A 15,761-nucleotide genomic window follows, 5' to 3' on the forward strand; every position below is an offset into this window, starting at 1 on the left:
CAGTCTCTCACCTATAATTTTGCAGTACTCTTCTGGTTTTGCTTCCTTGACATTCCTCCTACATTGCTTCCAGAGTGACCTTTCTAAAATATACTTGTGACAGTGTCATTCTTCTGCTTATTCAATGGATCCCCATTATCTGAAGGAGAAAATTCATGTTCTAGCATAACACTGCTCCCCCCCTTTTTTTTTTGTTTCGTCCTCATGTTCCAGTAATCTCTATCTATCCCATTGCCAAGAACTCTGTTCCAGTTTTGCCATATCGCATAGGTGTTTTCACTTACTATGTTATTTCATACTTGATCCTTTTGCTCCTTCTAGAATGCCCTTCACACCCTCCCTGTGCACTTTGTGTGTCTTTTAAGATACAGCCCTATCTTCCCAGTGTTTGCTGAGCTTCCCAAATGTAAGTGTTTCCTCCTTTGTGCCTTCACTGTACGTTATTCACTTCCCTTGCAGAACTAGTGGATGGTATTTTTCTGTCCTTACCTGTTTTCATGCATCTCTACCGCTACTAGCATATAGAACAGACTCCGTGTTTTATTTCTGTTTCCAGCTCTGCCCCGGATCGTGGCTATGACTTGACAGATACAGGATGTGCCTGTCTTTCTTTTTTTTTTTTTTTTTTTTTTTTTTTTTTAATTTAATTTTCTTTTATTTCAAGTTTTTATTTAAATTCTGGTTAGTTAACATATATGGTAAAATTGGCTTCAGGTGTAGAATTTAGTGATTCATCACTTACATATAACCCAGTGCTCATCACAAGTGCCCTCCTTAATACCCATCATCAATTTAGCCCATTCCCCACCCACCTCCCACCATCAACCCTGTTTGTTCTCTATAGTTGAGAGTCTCTTATGGTTTGCTTTCCTCTCTCTCTCTCTTTTTTCTCTTTCTCTATGTTCATTTATTGTTTCTTAAATTTCATATATTAAAAAATAAATAAATAAATAAAAAAAAAAAAAAAAAAGAAAATGTGATATATCTATATCTATATAGATATCATATAATGGAATATTACTCACCTATGAAAAACAATGAAATCTTGCCATTTGCAATGATGTGGATAGAGCTAAAGTGTATTATGCTAAGTGAAATGAGTCAGAGAAAGACAAATACATATAATTTCACTCATATATGGAATTTAAGAAACAATAAATGAACATAGTGCCTGTCTTTCTGAGTGGGTGAGTGTGTGACCAAATGAATTAATGTGATATTTTTCTGAAGTTGGGTTTTTGTTTTGTGCTGTTTTTCTAGGAAGGAACAGCAAAGTCAGCAACGGAAGCAAAGGAAGATGGTGTTGGTATTATTGAAAATGTGCCACCAGAGCAAACAGTTAATGGCAGTTTGACTTCTGCTGGTGGAGTGCATAAAAATGACAGAAGTGGTAAGCTAGTGAATCTCTGTGAGTTGTTTTCCTATGATTAAATTCTAGTTGAAAAAAATATGAAAGTATGTAGTTCCAAATATATTATCCTTTTTTAGTGAAGGTATTTTTCTGTTGCTATCTTTCTTTAGAAGTATCCCAAGTACTACCCCCTTTTACTTCCAGAAAATCTTGAACCCCCTGAACATCTTTTCTGCTATTGCTTTTATTTTATTGAAATATTCATGAATGGAGATAGACTTGTGTATGTGTTTATAATTCATAGTAACACATGTTTTCATTAATTTATCTGTGACCCTATTCTGTAGATATCATGTCAGCATTAGAATTAGGAGAAGAGGAAGATGTAGAATCACCTTCTCTTCCTGAGGTACTTTCTTCTGCTTATTTTTTTTTTTTTTTTTTTAAATTTTTTTTTTTCAACGTTTTTTATTTATTTTTGAGACAGAGAGAGACAGAGCATGAACGGGGGAGGGGCAGAGAGAGAGGGAGACACAGAATCGGAAACAGGCTCCAGGCTCCGAGCCATCAGCCCAGAGCCTGACGCGGGGCTCGAACTCACGGACCGCGAGATCGTGACCTGGCTGAAGTCGGACGCTTAACCGACTGCGCCACCCAGGCGCCCTCTTCTGCTTATTTTTAAGTATAGTCATGGAGCGATGTTAAAACATCCAAGAGATGCTTTGACTTTGACTTTTGAATGATTAAAATAACATCGCAGTCATACTTGTAGTGATATAAGTAAAGTAATGATGACCTGTTCTAAGATGACAACTAGGGAAGGAGGTAAAAAAGTCCTGATCTCTTAGGCCCAGGCTGCTGATGCATAATGCTACAAGCACTGTATTTGAAATCAAAGACATGGTAGCATCTTGGTTCCGTCACTTCCTAGCTGTGGGATCTTGGAAAAACTTGCCTCAAGGTCAATGACCTCCTTCCTAAAAATGGCACCAATACCCACCTCTTGGTTATGCGTAATGAACAAATGTGGCAACGTTTTGTAACCTGTAAAGGGTGGTATAGAAATAGAAGACAAAATGATCACAGTGGCTTTTAGTGACTTACTAAATATTGAGGATACTTTGTTTGGTGAATGTTTGTTTATTGTTGAGAGTGGGGTGGGGGGACAGAAGATCCGAAGTAGGCTCTGCACTGAGAGCAAAGAGCCCAATGCAGGACTTGAACTCATGAACCGTGAGAACATGTGCTGAGCCAAAGTTGGGCACCTAATCGACTAAGTCACCCAGACCCCCCAAGAATATTTGTTTTAAATGTGAAGATGTCTGAAGGCCAATAAAATGGTCGTAGGGTCCAGAAAAGAATGGGAAAGTAGGAATGGGTTTTTGATTTTCTAATTTGACACTATGTTAAGTTCTGGTAATCTCTTAGAGGAGACATCATATAGGTATACAGTTGACCCTTGAACCATGTGGGTTTGTACTGTGGGAATCAACTTACACACAAATTTTTTCAATAAATAGAGTACCATCATGTAAATGTATTTTCTGTTGCTTATGGTTTCTTTTTCTATTAATTCTTACTTTTGAGAGAGAGAGTGAGGACAGAGCACGTGGGTAAGTGAGGGCAGGGTGAGAGAGAGAATCTTAAGCTGATTCACACTGCCAGCATATTTCTTTCTCTTTGATATTGATTTGGCTGCTAATAATTTAAAGTTTTCTAATTCTCTAGTTATTAATCTTTAAAAAGCACTCAAATACACTTTAGTGCTCGTTATAAGGGATGGTAAGCTAAATAGTTTTTAAGATTTGTAACAGTAAAAATCATCTAACTTATTTTTTGGTTGATTTAACACGTAATGAATTGTTTAGTTCCAAAAACTGACAAGCTTAAGTTTATGAGTTCATATTTTTCTTCTGTCTTAGGCTAAGGCAAGTTAGTTTTCACTTCTTACAGGAAGTTACAATCCAGTGACTTGGGAACAGCTAAACATAGATGAAGAAAGTTAACAGTACAATTGTAATTATTTTCTCATTTTTCTTTGTCCGTACTTGATTACTTAAGGACAAGGTGTTTTTACAAACATGTATCCTGGCAGAAAAGACATGTGAAAATCAAAACAAGGAAATTACCATCCGTTTTTGCAACTGCAGAGAATGACTCAAGGACCAGAAATGAATAAGGAATGTGATAGGGAGCATGATATATGTCTATATTTAAGACATGCTTCTATGCAAAACTTTGAGGAAATGTGGATCAAATGAGGCAAATTAGACTGGAAAAATAGCTTAAAACTCATCACCAGTGAGTGAAAGCTGAAGTTTGGTGAAATTTGTTAACAATACAGCATTCCTACTCATCTTGAAGAAGAACCACCACGGGGTCACTCTAAGGAGGATCCAACTGAAAGGAAATACCTTCGAATTGGACAAATACTGTACTTGATTGTGAGGAATAAGATGCATTTGGAGTGTCTGTCTCGGTAGTATTTCAGGCATTTCCTGAACAAAAAGAGCCTAGTCTTGAAAATGTCATTCTCTCTCATTCATACTCTGCGTCCCCAGAATATGCTTTCCAGTCATCTTCTAAGCTTTCTTTTTTCTTTTTTTTTTTTTTAATTTATTTTTGGGACAGAGAGGGACAGAGAGAGACAGAGCATGAACAGGGGAGGGTCAGAGAGAGAGGGAGACACAGAATCGGAAACAGGCTCCAGGCTCCGAGCCATCAGCCCAGAGCTTGACGCGGGGCTCGAACTCACGGACCGCGAGATCGTGACCTGGCTGAAGTCGGACGCTTAACCGACTGCGCCACCCAGGCGCCCCTCTTCTAAGCTTTCTTTAAATGAAAGCAAATCATCCGGGACATATAAATCAAAACCACACTGAGATACCACCTCACACCAGTCAAGAGTGGCTAAATGATCAAATCAGGAGACTATGGATGCTGGGGAGGATGTGGAGAAACAAGAACCCTCTTGCATTGTTGGTGGGAATGCAAACTGGTGCAGCCACTCTGGAAAACAGTGTGGAGGTTCCTCAACAAATGAAAAATAGACCTAACCTATGACCCAGCAATAGCACTGCTAGGAATTTACCCAAGGGATACAGGAGTGCTGATGCGTAGGGGCACTTGTACCCCAATGTTTATAGCAGCACTTTCAACAATCACCAAATTTATGGAAAGAGTCTAAATGTCCATCACCCGACGAATGGATAAAGAAATTGTGCTTTATATACACAATGGAATACTACTTGGCCATGAGAAAGAATGAAATATGGCCTTTTGTAGCAACATGGATGGAACTGGAGAGTGTGATGCTAAGTGAAATAAGTCATACAGAGAAAGATAGATACCATACGTTTTCACTCTTTTGTGGATCCTGAGAAACTTAACAGAAGACCATGGGGGAGGGGAAGTGAAAAAAAAAAAACAACCTTAAAGAGGGAGAGAGCCAAACCATAAGAGACTCTTACAAACTGAGAATAAATTGAGGATTGATGGGGGATGGGAAGGAGGGGAGGCTGGGTGATGGGCATTGAGGAGGGCACCTGTTGGGATGAACACTGGGTGTTATATGGAAACCAATTTGACAATAAATTTCAAATAAAAGAAAGAAAGAAAGTAAGTAAATCAGACTATGGAAATGAGAACAAACCAGACATTGAGCACCTTTTTAACAACAATGAGGATTTTTAAAATGATATAGAAAATAAAAAAGCAAGGAACCCACTAGTTACATTTAAAGTGAAAGAAGGCCAAGAGAGTTTGACATGCAAATGGCAAAAAATATGGACCAAAATACCACCGATTGTAAATTAGACCTCAGTCTAGTGATTCAGAGAGCCTTTTTCATTTGTGGCTTGCCTGCTGCGATGTGATGAAGCACATGGTTCAGACAAAAAAGCATGATATTTGTGATGTCACAAACACGAGAAAACAAAACCAGTACAAGACTTTTTTCCAGAAGCCATTATATGCAGAGAATGACAGTAATCATAACTGTAAAAGTACTGATTCTGAATTAGAAATTGTGAGTTCTTTTTCAGCATCTAGTTTTCCAGCATCTGAAGTACATCTAAGTGAAGAATCACATCAAGATATGCAAAGGTTTAAGAATGAGATAGGCATGTCTCAAGTAGAGTTCCTGTCTTTGGAAAGAGAGAAAGTTCAACCTCCAAAAGAGAAGGAGGTCCGCCTTGCTGTTACTCTTGTTTTTTTTTTTTTTCTCTTTAGCAATTATCTGATCGATTCTGATTTTCCACTCAAGAGAACAAGAGTGTGCATACAATGGAATTGTCTAAATAAGTAATTGTGTCTGGAAATAGATTATTTCTGCTATCTAACAAATAGGAGTTCAGGGAAACATTCTTGTGATTTGCTTACCTTAAAGTTTCTGTGTCAGTCTTCCAAGTAGTATAAGAACTGGGAAATTAACTTAGCTATATAAGTACCATGTGACCTCACGAACCAGAATAACCATAAAGAAACTGCTTAAAAAACATAATTATCTCCAGGTTGTTGTTTTTTTTAATATATTGGCTTAAATATAAATTGCCTTTCCATAAACAATAAAATGAGAAAGAAGCAATAACTAAGAGAAGGAATACAAACACATTCCCAGCTAAAGCAATCTATGTATTGCTTCAGTATGTGTCTGTAGACTCTGGGTCTAGGGTTCTTGCTTGTCTAGCAAGACAGCAGTGGGATGCAGGATTACAATGGGAGAGACAGCTAATGTCCCAGAGAACACACGAGCCCGGATTAAGGGTCCTTGCTCTGTTTTTAATAGGATCAGAAGGCTTCCAAACATGGTGATGGACGTGCACAAAGAGAAAATCAATCTGTGAACATGAACTCATGGGCATGAGGGAAAGGGGGTTTCAAGATATAGGGTGTTAGGTGTTAGGGTCAATATAAAACAAAATCCTGGTGCCTGGTAGATGGTTGTTAACAGCTGACCTGAGGCAGCTTCTCTGTTTATCTTAGCTAGTCTAGGGGAGAAGACAGATGCTACCTCAGGATCCACAAGGCACCTTTCTTTTGCTAATTAGCTCCCCTCTGGGCATCTTCACCCTGCAGCCTACAGCCTATAGCCCTACTTACCTGTTTACCTCATTTGGTCCTTCCTTCCTGTGAAAGCAGCTTTCTGCCATAGTACTAAATTGGGGAGTGTGTCCTCCTGAATATCTAATCTTGTTTACCTCTCACACCTTGGTCTTGGAGACTTTGCCCCGCCCTCTCTATACCTAGATACCTAATATTGTTTACCCAAACTTGGGTGTGAGCATCCTATGGCTTTGTAATTTTCTATGCCTGGTTAACCCATCAGTGCAGGCTCAGGGAATTCCTAAGCTTATTGCCCACAAATATAGGCAGTCTTGTCTGCTTTACTCAAAATCTTGGAACTTAGAATTTCAACATGACCCCTTTGAGATAGGCTTAATAACAGCGATTTGTGTTATCACCCCTTTTTTCACATTTTTTAATCTCATTCTCAGATGTTTCTGTTGAGTCAAACCTTCACTTTATGTTCAATAGCGTATGATACCTTTTGGCCTGTATGATTTTTACCATGTAGGTAGCATAAACCTTCAGCAAACCTTCAGTATTTAACTCTAAGGGAGAAAACTGAGTTTTGAGATGTGTGGACTTTGTCTATTTAGACAAAACCTAGAGATACCCTCCTTTAAAAAGAATAAGTAGCTAATCTCCTTGTCCCTTATCAAGGTATTAATTTACTGTGCCAAAGTCACACTTTTCATGCATCTGACTAATTTAATGAATTTGTGGTCATTTCTCTGATTCAGCATTCAAGAATTATATCGTCTCTTTTGGTGCCATAAAATGCTAGCTAATGACACTTTAGGAACTTGGGACAAATCGTTTAACTTTTTTGAGTTTTACTCGCATTATCAGTAGCAAATGGGATTAAAGGTGATCATTACTTTTATACCCTCTCCCTATAAAGTTTTATGGTTATTGAATGTGAGATTTGGAGAGCATTACTAATTTCACAGAATTCCACCCTAACGTCCATTTCACTTTGTTCCTTTTGTGTTGTGGCAAACTTTGGTTCATAAATTTAGGGGACACTGTCACTTTTTTTGAGAACCTTAAGTTCCAAAAGAAAAAGAATTGTAAAAGGCAGTCAGGGAAAGAATAGCTCCATGCAGAAAGGGGAAAGCTTCCTGGTATTGTTACAGGAGCACCTCCATGTCACATGTTTTAAATCTGGCTGTTGTGTTAAACCCAGGTGGTAAGGATAGAAAAGGACAAATTTTGTCTCTTGTCTTTTTATTTCTTTGTATCTTTTGGTCAGATGGGGTGGGTGGGGGTGGGTGGGGAATTCTCAGTAGCAACGTGTGGATATGAATAAGAGTACAAAATTAAGAAAGCCCTTTTAGAAATTTTGGTAACTTCTGCTTTTTTAAAATTCCATCAGAAATGAAGCCGAGTTTATAAAAATTACAATTACTTGTAATGATAAAGTAAACACAAAATATTTTCCTCCATTGAATTTATGACAAACTAAGTGTCAACTGATAAAGTTAATGAAAAAAATTTCTTTTTATTGACTAAAGTAACAATTACCTTTAGTATCAAGTTCCATTAAAGGTTGAAGAAAAAAAGAAGCACAGAGGAAGTGACATAGAAGTATCAGAAAACATACATGATGCTGCGGCTGCTGGATTAATTCCACAAAGACAGAATGGAAAAACTGATAACCATCAATTGCCTATTACAGAAAATAAAGATTCTGATAGGTAAGCCTATAGCAATATTTAAATAGTAGGTAATTGTTATTTTCCTATGCAACAAACTTTCCTAGTTTGAGTTAATGTTCATGATGAACAAATTTTGTATTTTTCGTGGAGATATTTCATCCTACGTGCTAATGAGAAAAATGTAAATACCAGTGAGATAGTGATTTTTGCAGTCATAGTAATAATATTTTATTTTACTGTTTCCGATTCTGTGTCTCCCTCTCTCTCTGCCCCTCCCCCGTTCATGCTCTGTCTCTCTCTGTCCCAAAAATAAATAAAAAATGTTGAAAAAAAAAATTAAAAAAAAAAAGGGGCGCCTGGGTGGCGCAGTCGGTTAAGCGTCCGACTTCAGCCAGGTCACGATCTCGCGGTCTGTGAGTTCGAGCCCCGCGTCAGGCTCTGGGCTGATGGCTCGGAGCCTGGAGCCTGTTTCCGATTCTGTGTCTCCCTCTCTCTCTGCCCCTCCCCCGTTCATGCTCTGTCTCTCTCTGTCCCAAAAATAAATAAAAAATGTTGAAAAAAAAATTAAAAAAAAAAAATAACCCAAGTTAGGAAATGTGAGGAAAATGACCTTCTTAGACCCTGTGGCTGGATGAAATTGGTAACTCCTTTCTGAAAGGTGATTTAGCAGTGTATTTCAAAATTTCAAATATGTCGGGCACCTGGATGGCACCGATAGGTAAACATCCAACTTTGGCTCAGGTCATTATCTTGCACTTCACGAGCTTGAGCCTTGCATCACGTTCTGTGCTAACAGAGCAGAGCCTGGAGCCTGCTTCAGATTCTGTGTCTCCCTCTTTCTCTGCCCCTCCCCTGCTTGTGTTCTGTCTCTGTCACTGTCAGAAATAAATAATATAACGTGAGAAAAATATTTCAGGTAGGTCATCCGTTTATTCTAATGGTTTCATTGCCAGGACTGGGTCCTTCTGAAATACGTGACTTCTATAAGCAAGCACATGCTCCTGCACGTGCAAACACACACACACACACACACACACACACACACACACACACACCACACTCTTAGGGCATTTATTATATATTATTACATATACAAAATAGAACAGATATATTAAGGTTACTTATATAAATATGTTACATGTATATGTGAAGGATATTTATTATAGCATTCCCATATCAAACATTTGGAGATTGTCTAAATGTTTATTGACTTATTTTGAGAGACAGACGGAGAATGTGCACACTCGGGAGCCCAAGCATCGAGGGGGAGCAGAGACAGAGAGGGACAGAGAGAGAATCCCAAGCAGACTCCACGTTAACAGTGCAGAGGCCAACACAGGGCTCGATCTCACGACTACAAGATCATGACCTGAACCAACATCAACAGGCAGATGCTCACCAGACTGAGCCACCTAGGTGCCCCAGAGATAGGCTAAATATCAATTCATTAATAAGGAAGTAAAGTTTCACTTCTATAAAGTAATGGGGCATGTGACCATTTTAAAAAATGAATTTAGGGGCGCCTGGGTGGCTCAGTGGGTTAAGTGGCCGACTTCGGCTCAGGTCATGATCTCACGGTCCGAGAGTTAAAGCCCCGCGTCGGGCTCTGTGCTGACAGCTCAGAGCCTGGAACCTGTTTCAGATTCTGTGTCTTCCTCTCTCTGACCCTCCCCCGTTCATGCTCTGTCTCTCTCTGTCTCAAAAATAAATAAACGATAAAAAAAATAAAAAATAAAAAATGATTTTAGGTCTATGTGTACTGATGGTTTAACAAAGTATATTTAAAGCATTTGGTTTGGTTTGGTGTCATGTCTTATGCACATTTTGTTAGAATACTTTTAATATCTACTGAATTGCAAACAGAAGTTCCCTGCTACACTGGCAGTCTACCAACAAAATTCCTAGTTCTTAGATTTTTGGTTTTGTTTCCCAGTGCATGAGTGCTCCAACGTCGGACCCTCAACTTAGTCTGAATATTGTCAAGAGGATTCATGTGGCAACATGTCTCATATTCTATATAAACATTTCATGACCCCTGTGCTATAAACCAAGATGCTGGTAATGCAATGAATCGTTTTTATAAAGGTACCTTGCTTGCATGCCATTATCCTGCCTTTGTAGAGAATATATTTCAACATGAACCACACCAAATTTTTCAACAGTACCTTCATGTTATACAATTTGTACAATTCAGTTTACAAAGTAGGACTATTTTCTGCATTCCCAACCCCTTTTCTTCTGTGTATAAAATTTTAATATGACTCATTACTTTGGATAGTATAAAATATCCTAGAGTTGGGTGACTTTTTAAAAATGTTTGTTTATTTTGAGAGAGAGAGATAGAGCGAGCATGAACACGTGAGTGGGGGACGAGCAAAGAGAGAGGGAGAGAGAGAATCCCAAGGAGGCTCCATGCTGTCAGTGCAGAACTCGATGCTAGAGAACATAGAGATCATGACCTGAGCCAAAATCAAGGGATGGATGTTTCGAGGACTGGGCCACCCAGGTGCCCTTAGAGTTCAATAATTTTTATCAAGCATGAAATACTGCCCTTGAAACTTAGTTTTTCTGTGGTCTTTCTAAGCATGAGAAAAATGGTAATCAGCTTATATAATATCATATATCTAGAAAATTTTTAAGGAGTCTTCTCAGTGTATAATTTTGTGAGTTATTTACTACCTTGGTCTGGTATTTCAAAAAAGCAAAAAAAAAAAAAAAAAAAAACTACTGTTACATATATGCAATTTTTAAGACTTCCAAATATTACAAAAATACTACCTAATCATTATGTAACAATTGAAAACTACAGCAATAATAGAAAATTAGATCAACCATGACCATTCCACTTAGCTACGAAATCCTTCAAGAGCCTTCTTCACTCTTTGATCCTGATTTCCCTCCCTCCCATCCACTCTTGAATTCATTGTAGCAATTTTCCCTCTCCTCCAGAATTGTTTTTTCAAGGTTACCACCGATTTTCACTTTAATAAATCTAAACATAAATTCATACATCTCATTTTACTTAACCTTTCAGCAATATTTGACCCAATGGAAAACTCTCTCCTCCAAAATTCTGTCTCCATGTTGCTTGTAGGATATCACTCACTCACCTGATTTTCCCGCTGCCTTTCTAGTCTGTACACCTCAGCCTGATTTGCTTGTTTCTTCTCGTCCCCCACCTTTTAACCCATTGATGTCTTCCAGGAATTTGCCTTTGATTTTCCTTCTCTTGACTTTTACTATCTTGTATATTCTAATGATCCTCAAGTTTATATCTCCATCCCGGATCTCTCTCCATAATTCCAGGCCCGCATATCAAACTGCCTACTTGATATCTTTTTCTGGATAGCTATTGCAAACTTAACATGTCCCAAATTGAACTCCTGATATTCCTTCTTAATATTTGCCTTTCATGTCTTTCCTAATTGAGTTAATAACAGTTCTATGAGTTGCTCTGCTAAAAAACTTGGTGTCATCTTTGACTCCTGTCTTTTTTTCTTTTCCTTTCACTTTTTCCTTCTATTTTCTTTTTCTTTTTCATACACATCACATCTCATCTGTCAGCAAATCTTGTCACGTCTTCCTTCAAATATATCCAGAATCCAAACACATCTTCCATGACCAATAGACTGTCATCTGTTGTTTATATTGGTGTAATAGGTAACTAAATGGTCTTCTTGTTTGTTTGTTTCTTCCTTTTGTTTTTCCGATTTCTGTTAATTCTAAACACATTGGATCTAGTAAAACATAAGTCGGATTGTGTCCTTCCTCTGCTCCAAGCCGAATTGCCTCCCATTTCACTCAGAGTACATGCCCAAACTCTTCCTAATGCCGACAAGGCCTGTATATGATCAGGTGTCTCCTTCTCTCTCTCTGATTTGAACTCTTTTCTACCCCTTTCATTCTGTCCAGCCATACCGATTTCTCACTACTCTTTAAGTACTTTGGACATACTTCTGTACTTGCTGTTAACTCTGTCTGGAATGCTTTCCCTCAGATACCTCATGGCTTGATTTTTCCTTTGTTGTTTGTTTTTCCTTTCAGGTTTTTGCTTAAAAGTCACTTTCTCAGCACGGCCTTTCTTGGCCATCCTGACTAGTACTTCAACTACCCTTTTCCCTATAACACATCAAATGTGATTTCTCTGCTTTAGTTTTTCTCCTCTAATACTGTATATTTTGCCTGTGTAGCTTATTGTTATTGTATGTTTACTTCACTCATGAATAGGATTGTTATCTGTTCATTGCCATGTCCCCAATGCCTAGAAAATGTTCTAGTCTATATAGTACTAGTAAACTATAGTATAGTACTAGTACTATATAGTACTAGTAAACATTACTCAATAATGTTTACTGAGTGAACGGAGTTTAACTTGTGTGTAATTTTTTTAACCTAATACTAGTCCCCACTTTGACAAAGTTTGGCGTGGGTTCATTCTGACAACTAAACCTGCCAGTTATATACAGTTTTTGGATTTTGGGGGACCCAATATTGTGTTTACTTGCTACTTATTCTTTTAGTTGTATTTATGTTAGTTTTCATTATGGTGAAATGTATCAAAGGAATAGCAAACTTCCTTTATATTTATTAAGGAAACTAAAATATGGTGGCAATTTTTTATAGGACTTTAAAAATTCTTGCCAAAGGATTATGAGCCCTCAATATCTGAAATAAAAAGATGAAGTTGGAATTGATCACTTCCAAATAAGAGCGAGCTATGCTGGTTAGGTGTAGTCTTTTCTAACAGAGCAGTCTGCTATTCTTATACAGGGTTTGGGGAAGAGTGGAGTTTAAGGATTGGGGAACTTTCAGAAAATTAAATGGTTTGTCATCATCTGAAGCACCATGCTTATTTGGGTGAGACTGTTGTGGATTGGTTGGCACGCTGAAGCATGTGTATTGGAGTGATTTTTGTCCTTTATTCGCTGTCTTTCAGAAGGAAGGAGCTGAAATGGATTGGTTGGTGAGTAGGGCTGGTGCACATTGATTAACACATTTAAAACTGATTCTGGTGGCTTCTTGTTACCACAGCTACGTGTTAGGGTTTCTTTTTGTTTTGTTTTGTTTTGTTTTTTCTAAGTTTGAGGTGGCTTTCACCAGATGTTTTCTACTTAAAGGTTGCTTCTATTGACTGGGTTCAAAATGAAAGCTATTTCAAATTCTATAATTACAGATTCATTTTTGAAGTTTGAGTCAAGAGGAATTGTTTGATAATTGCTTTCAGAAAGATTCTTCTTTTCTTGGATGTTATTTCCATGAGAAAAGTTATCTGTATAACAGTTTTTTTTGAAAAAAAAAAACAATTGTTAGTTTTGTTTTTGTTTTTGGTGCTCTTCGGGGCTCATGTTTAAGTCCTAAATAATCTGTGGGAAATTTCATTATTTTTTGGAAATGTACATAGCTGTATGGTAATAATATTCTGTTGCATGCATTTAGTCCATGAAAACAGAATTATAATTTTCTTTTTGGGGAATCCCCCATTTTTTTCTATTAGGATTAGATATTAGGCTAAAAGTATACAAAAGTTAACAAATCATTTTTTAAAATTTTTTTAATGTTTATTCATTTGGAGAGAGACAAATTGAGAGTTGGGGAGGGGCAGAGAGAGGGGGAGACAAAGATTCCAAATCAGGCTCCAGACTCTGGGCTGTCAGCACACAGCCCGATGTGGGGCTCGAAGCCACAAACCCTGAGATCACAAACTGAGCCAAAGTCATACACTTAATGAACTGAGCCATCCGGGCGCCGCAAACCATTTTTTTTTAAACAAAAGCATAACTAATCCGATGATTTTTATTTTTGAGCGATAGATAATGACATATGAGTACTTTTGAATTTTTGAAGTTTTTCCAGATTTATGAGATATAAGTAACACACATCTGTGTAACTGTAAGGTGTACCTGTATTAATTTGATACACTTTTATATTGTCAAATGCTTACCACAATAGTGTTAATACTTCCATCATCTCACATAAATATCATTTCTTGTTTGTGATGATCTAGTCTTGTAGCAACTTTCCAATGATAGGATACAGTATTGTTCACTGTAATCACCATCCTGCACATTAAATCCCCAGAATGTATTAATCTTGTAACAGGTAGTTTGTACCCTTTGACCAATATCTACCCATTTCTCAAAGCCTCCTAACCCCGGCAACCACCAGTCTGTTCTGTTTTTCACGCATTTTTTTCTTAATTCCACATATAAGTCAGATCATACAGTGTTTGACTTCCTGTGTCTGACTTATTTTCACTAAGCATAAAGCCCTCAAGTTTCACTCATGCTGCCACAAATGGCAGGATTTCCTTCTTGTTTGTGGCTGAAAATATTCCATTGTAAATGTATACCATATTTTTTAATCGATGGATCCACTGATGGATGCTTAGGTTGTTTCTTGACTATTGTAAATAATGCTGCAATAAACATAGGGCTGCAGATATTTCTCCAAGGTAAGGATGTCATGTCTTTAAGATATATACCCAGAAATGGGATTATTGGCTCATATGGAGGTTCTATTTTTAGTTTGTTGAGGAGCCACCATACTGTTTTACATAGTGGCTGTCCCAATTTACAGTCCTACAGGAGTACAAGGAATTCCTTTCCTGTACATCCTTGCCAACGATATCTCTTGTCTTTTTGACAATAGCCATTTTAATAGGTCAAAGTGATATCTATATACTGCAGTTTTGATTTGCATTTTCCTGATGAATAGTGATATCGAGCACTTTCTTGTGTACCCTTGGCCATTTGAATATGTTTTGAGGAGAGACGTCTTTTAAGGTGCCTTGCCCAGTTTTTAATTATATTTATTTTTAGCTGTTGAATTGTACGAATTCCTTACACATTTTTAGATATTGACGTTTTTCGTATTTGTAGCTTGCGAATGTTTCCATCCTTTCCATAGGTTGCCTTTCCGTCATGTTGCTTGTTTCTTTTGCTGTGCAGAAACATTGTTGATTGCATTGGTTGGTTTTGCTTTCATTGCTTGTACTTTGGATGTCCTATCCTAAATCATTGGTAAGATCTATGTCAAGGAGCCTTTATCCTATGTTTTCTTCTACGAGTTTTATGATTTAAGACTTTATATAGAAGTCTTTATTTGCGTTTGGGTTGACTTTTGTGAGTGGTGTAAGGTAGAGGCACAGTTTTATTCTTTTGCATGTTAATATCCAGTTTTCTCACCATCATGTATTGAAGAGATTACCTTTTCTCTTTTGAGTATTCTTGGGTCTCTTAACAAAGAGACTTTATGCACGGGTTTTTAGTTGACTTTATGCATGGGTTTATTTCTGGGTTCTTGATTCTGTTTCATTCATCTTTGTGTTTTGTTTTGTGTGTGTGTGTGTGCAACTTCATACGGTTTTTATTACCATAACTTTGTAATAGTTTGACACCAGCAAGTGTGATGCTTCCAGATTTGTTCTTCTTTCTTAGGATTGTTTTGGCTATTTGGGGTCTTTCTTGTTCCTTGCACATTTGAGGAATGCTTTTCCTATTTCTGTGAAAAACGTCATTGGAATTTTGACAAGGATTGCATTGACTCTGTAGGTGGTTTCAGGTAATGTGGATATTTAATGATACTAATTTTTCGAATCCATAAACAACAGGGTATCTTCCCATTTGTTTGTGTCTCTGCTGTTTCTTTTACCAATGTCTTGTAGTTTTTACTGTACCTATCTTTCAGAA

The 15,761-nt window shown here is 37.5% G+C and overlaps 1 protein-coding gene across 1 annotated transcript in view; it reads left to right on the plus strand.

The window, feature by feature from the left end:
- LOC131496444 (ankyrin repeat domain-containing protein 26-like) overlaps window positions 1-15,761 on the plus strand; it is a 99,835-nt gene that overhangs the window by 20,372 nt on the left and 63,702 nt on the right. The window contains 3 exon segments of the mRNA XM_058701993.1: window positions 1,261-1,390; window positions 1,699-1,760; window positions 7,946-8,112. Of these exon segments, the coding sequence (XP_058557976.1) occupies window positions 1,261-1,390; window positions 1,699-1,760; window positions 7,946-8,112 (359 nt within the window).

The sequence above is a fragment of the Neofelis nebulosa genome, chromosome 15 (assembly GCF_028018385.1).
Source record: "Neofelis nebulosa isolate mNeoNeb1 chromosome 15, mNeoNeb1.pri, whole genome shotgun sequence".
Classification (NCBI taxonomy): Eukaryota; Metazoa; Chordata; class Mammalia; order Carnivora; family Felidae; genus Neofelis; species Neofelis nebulosa.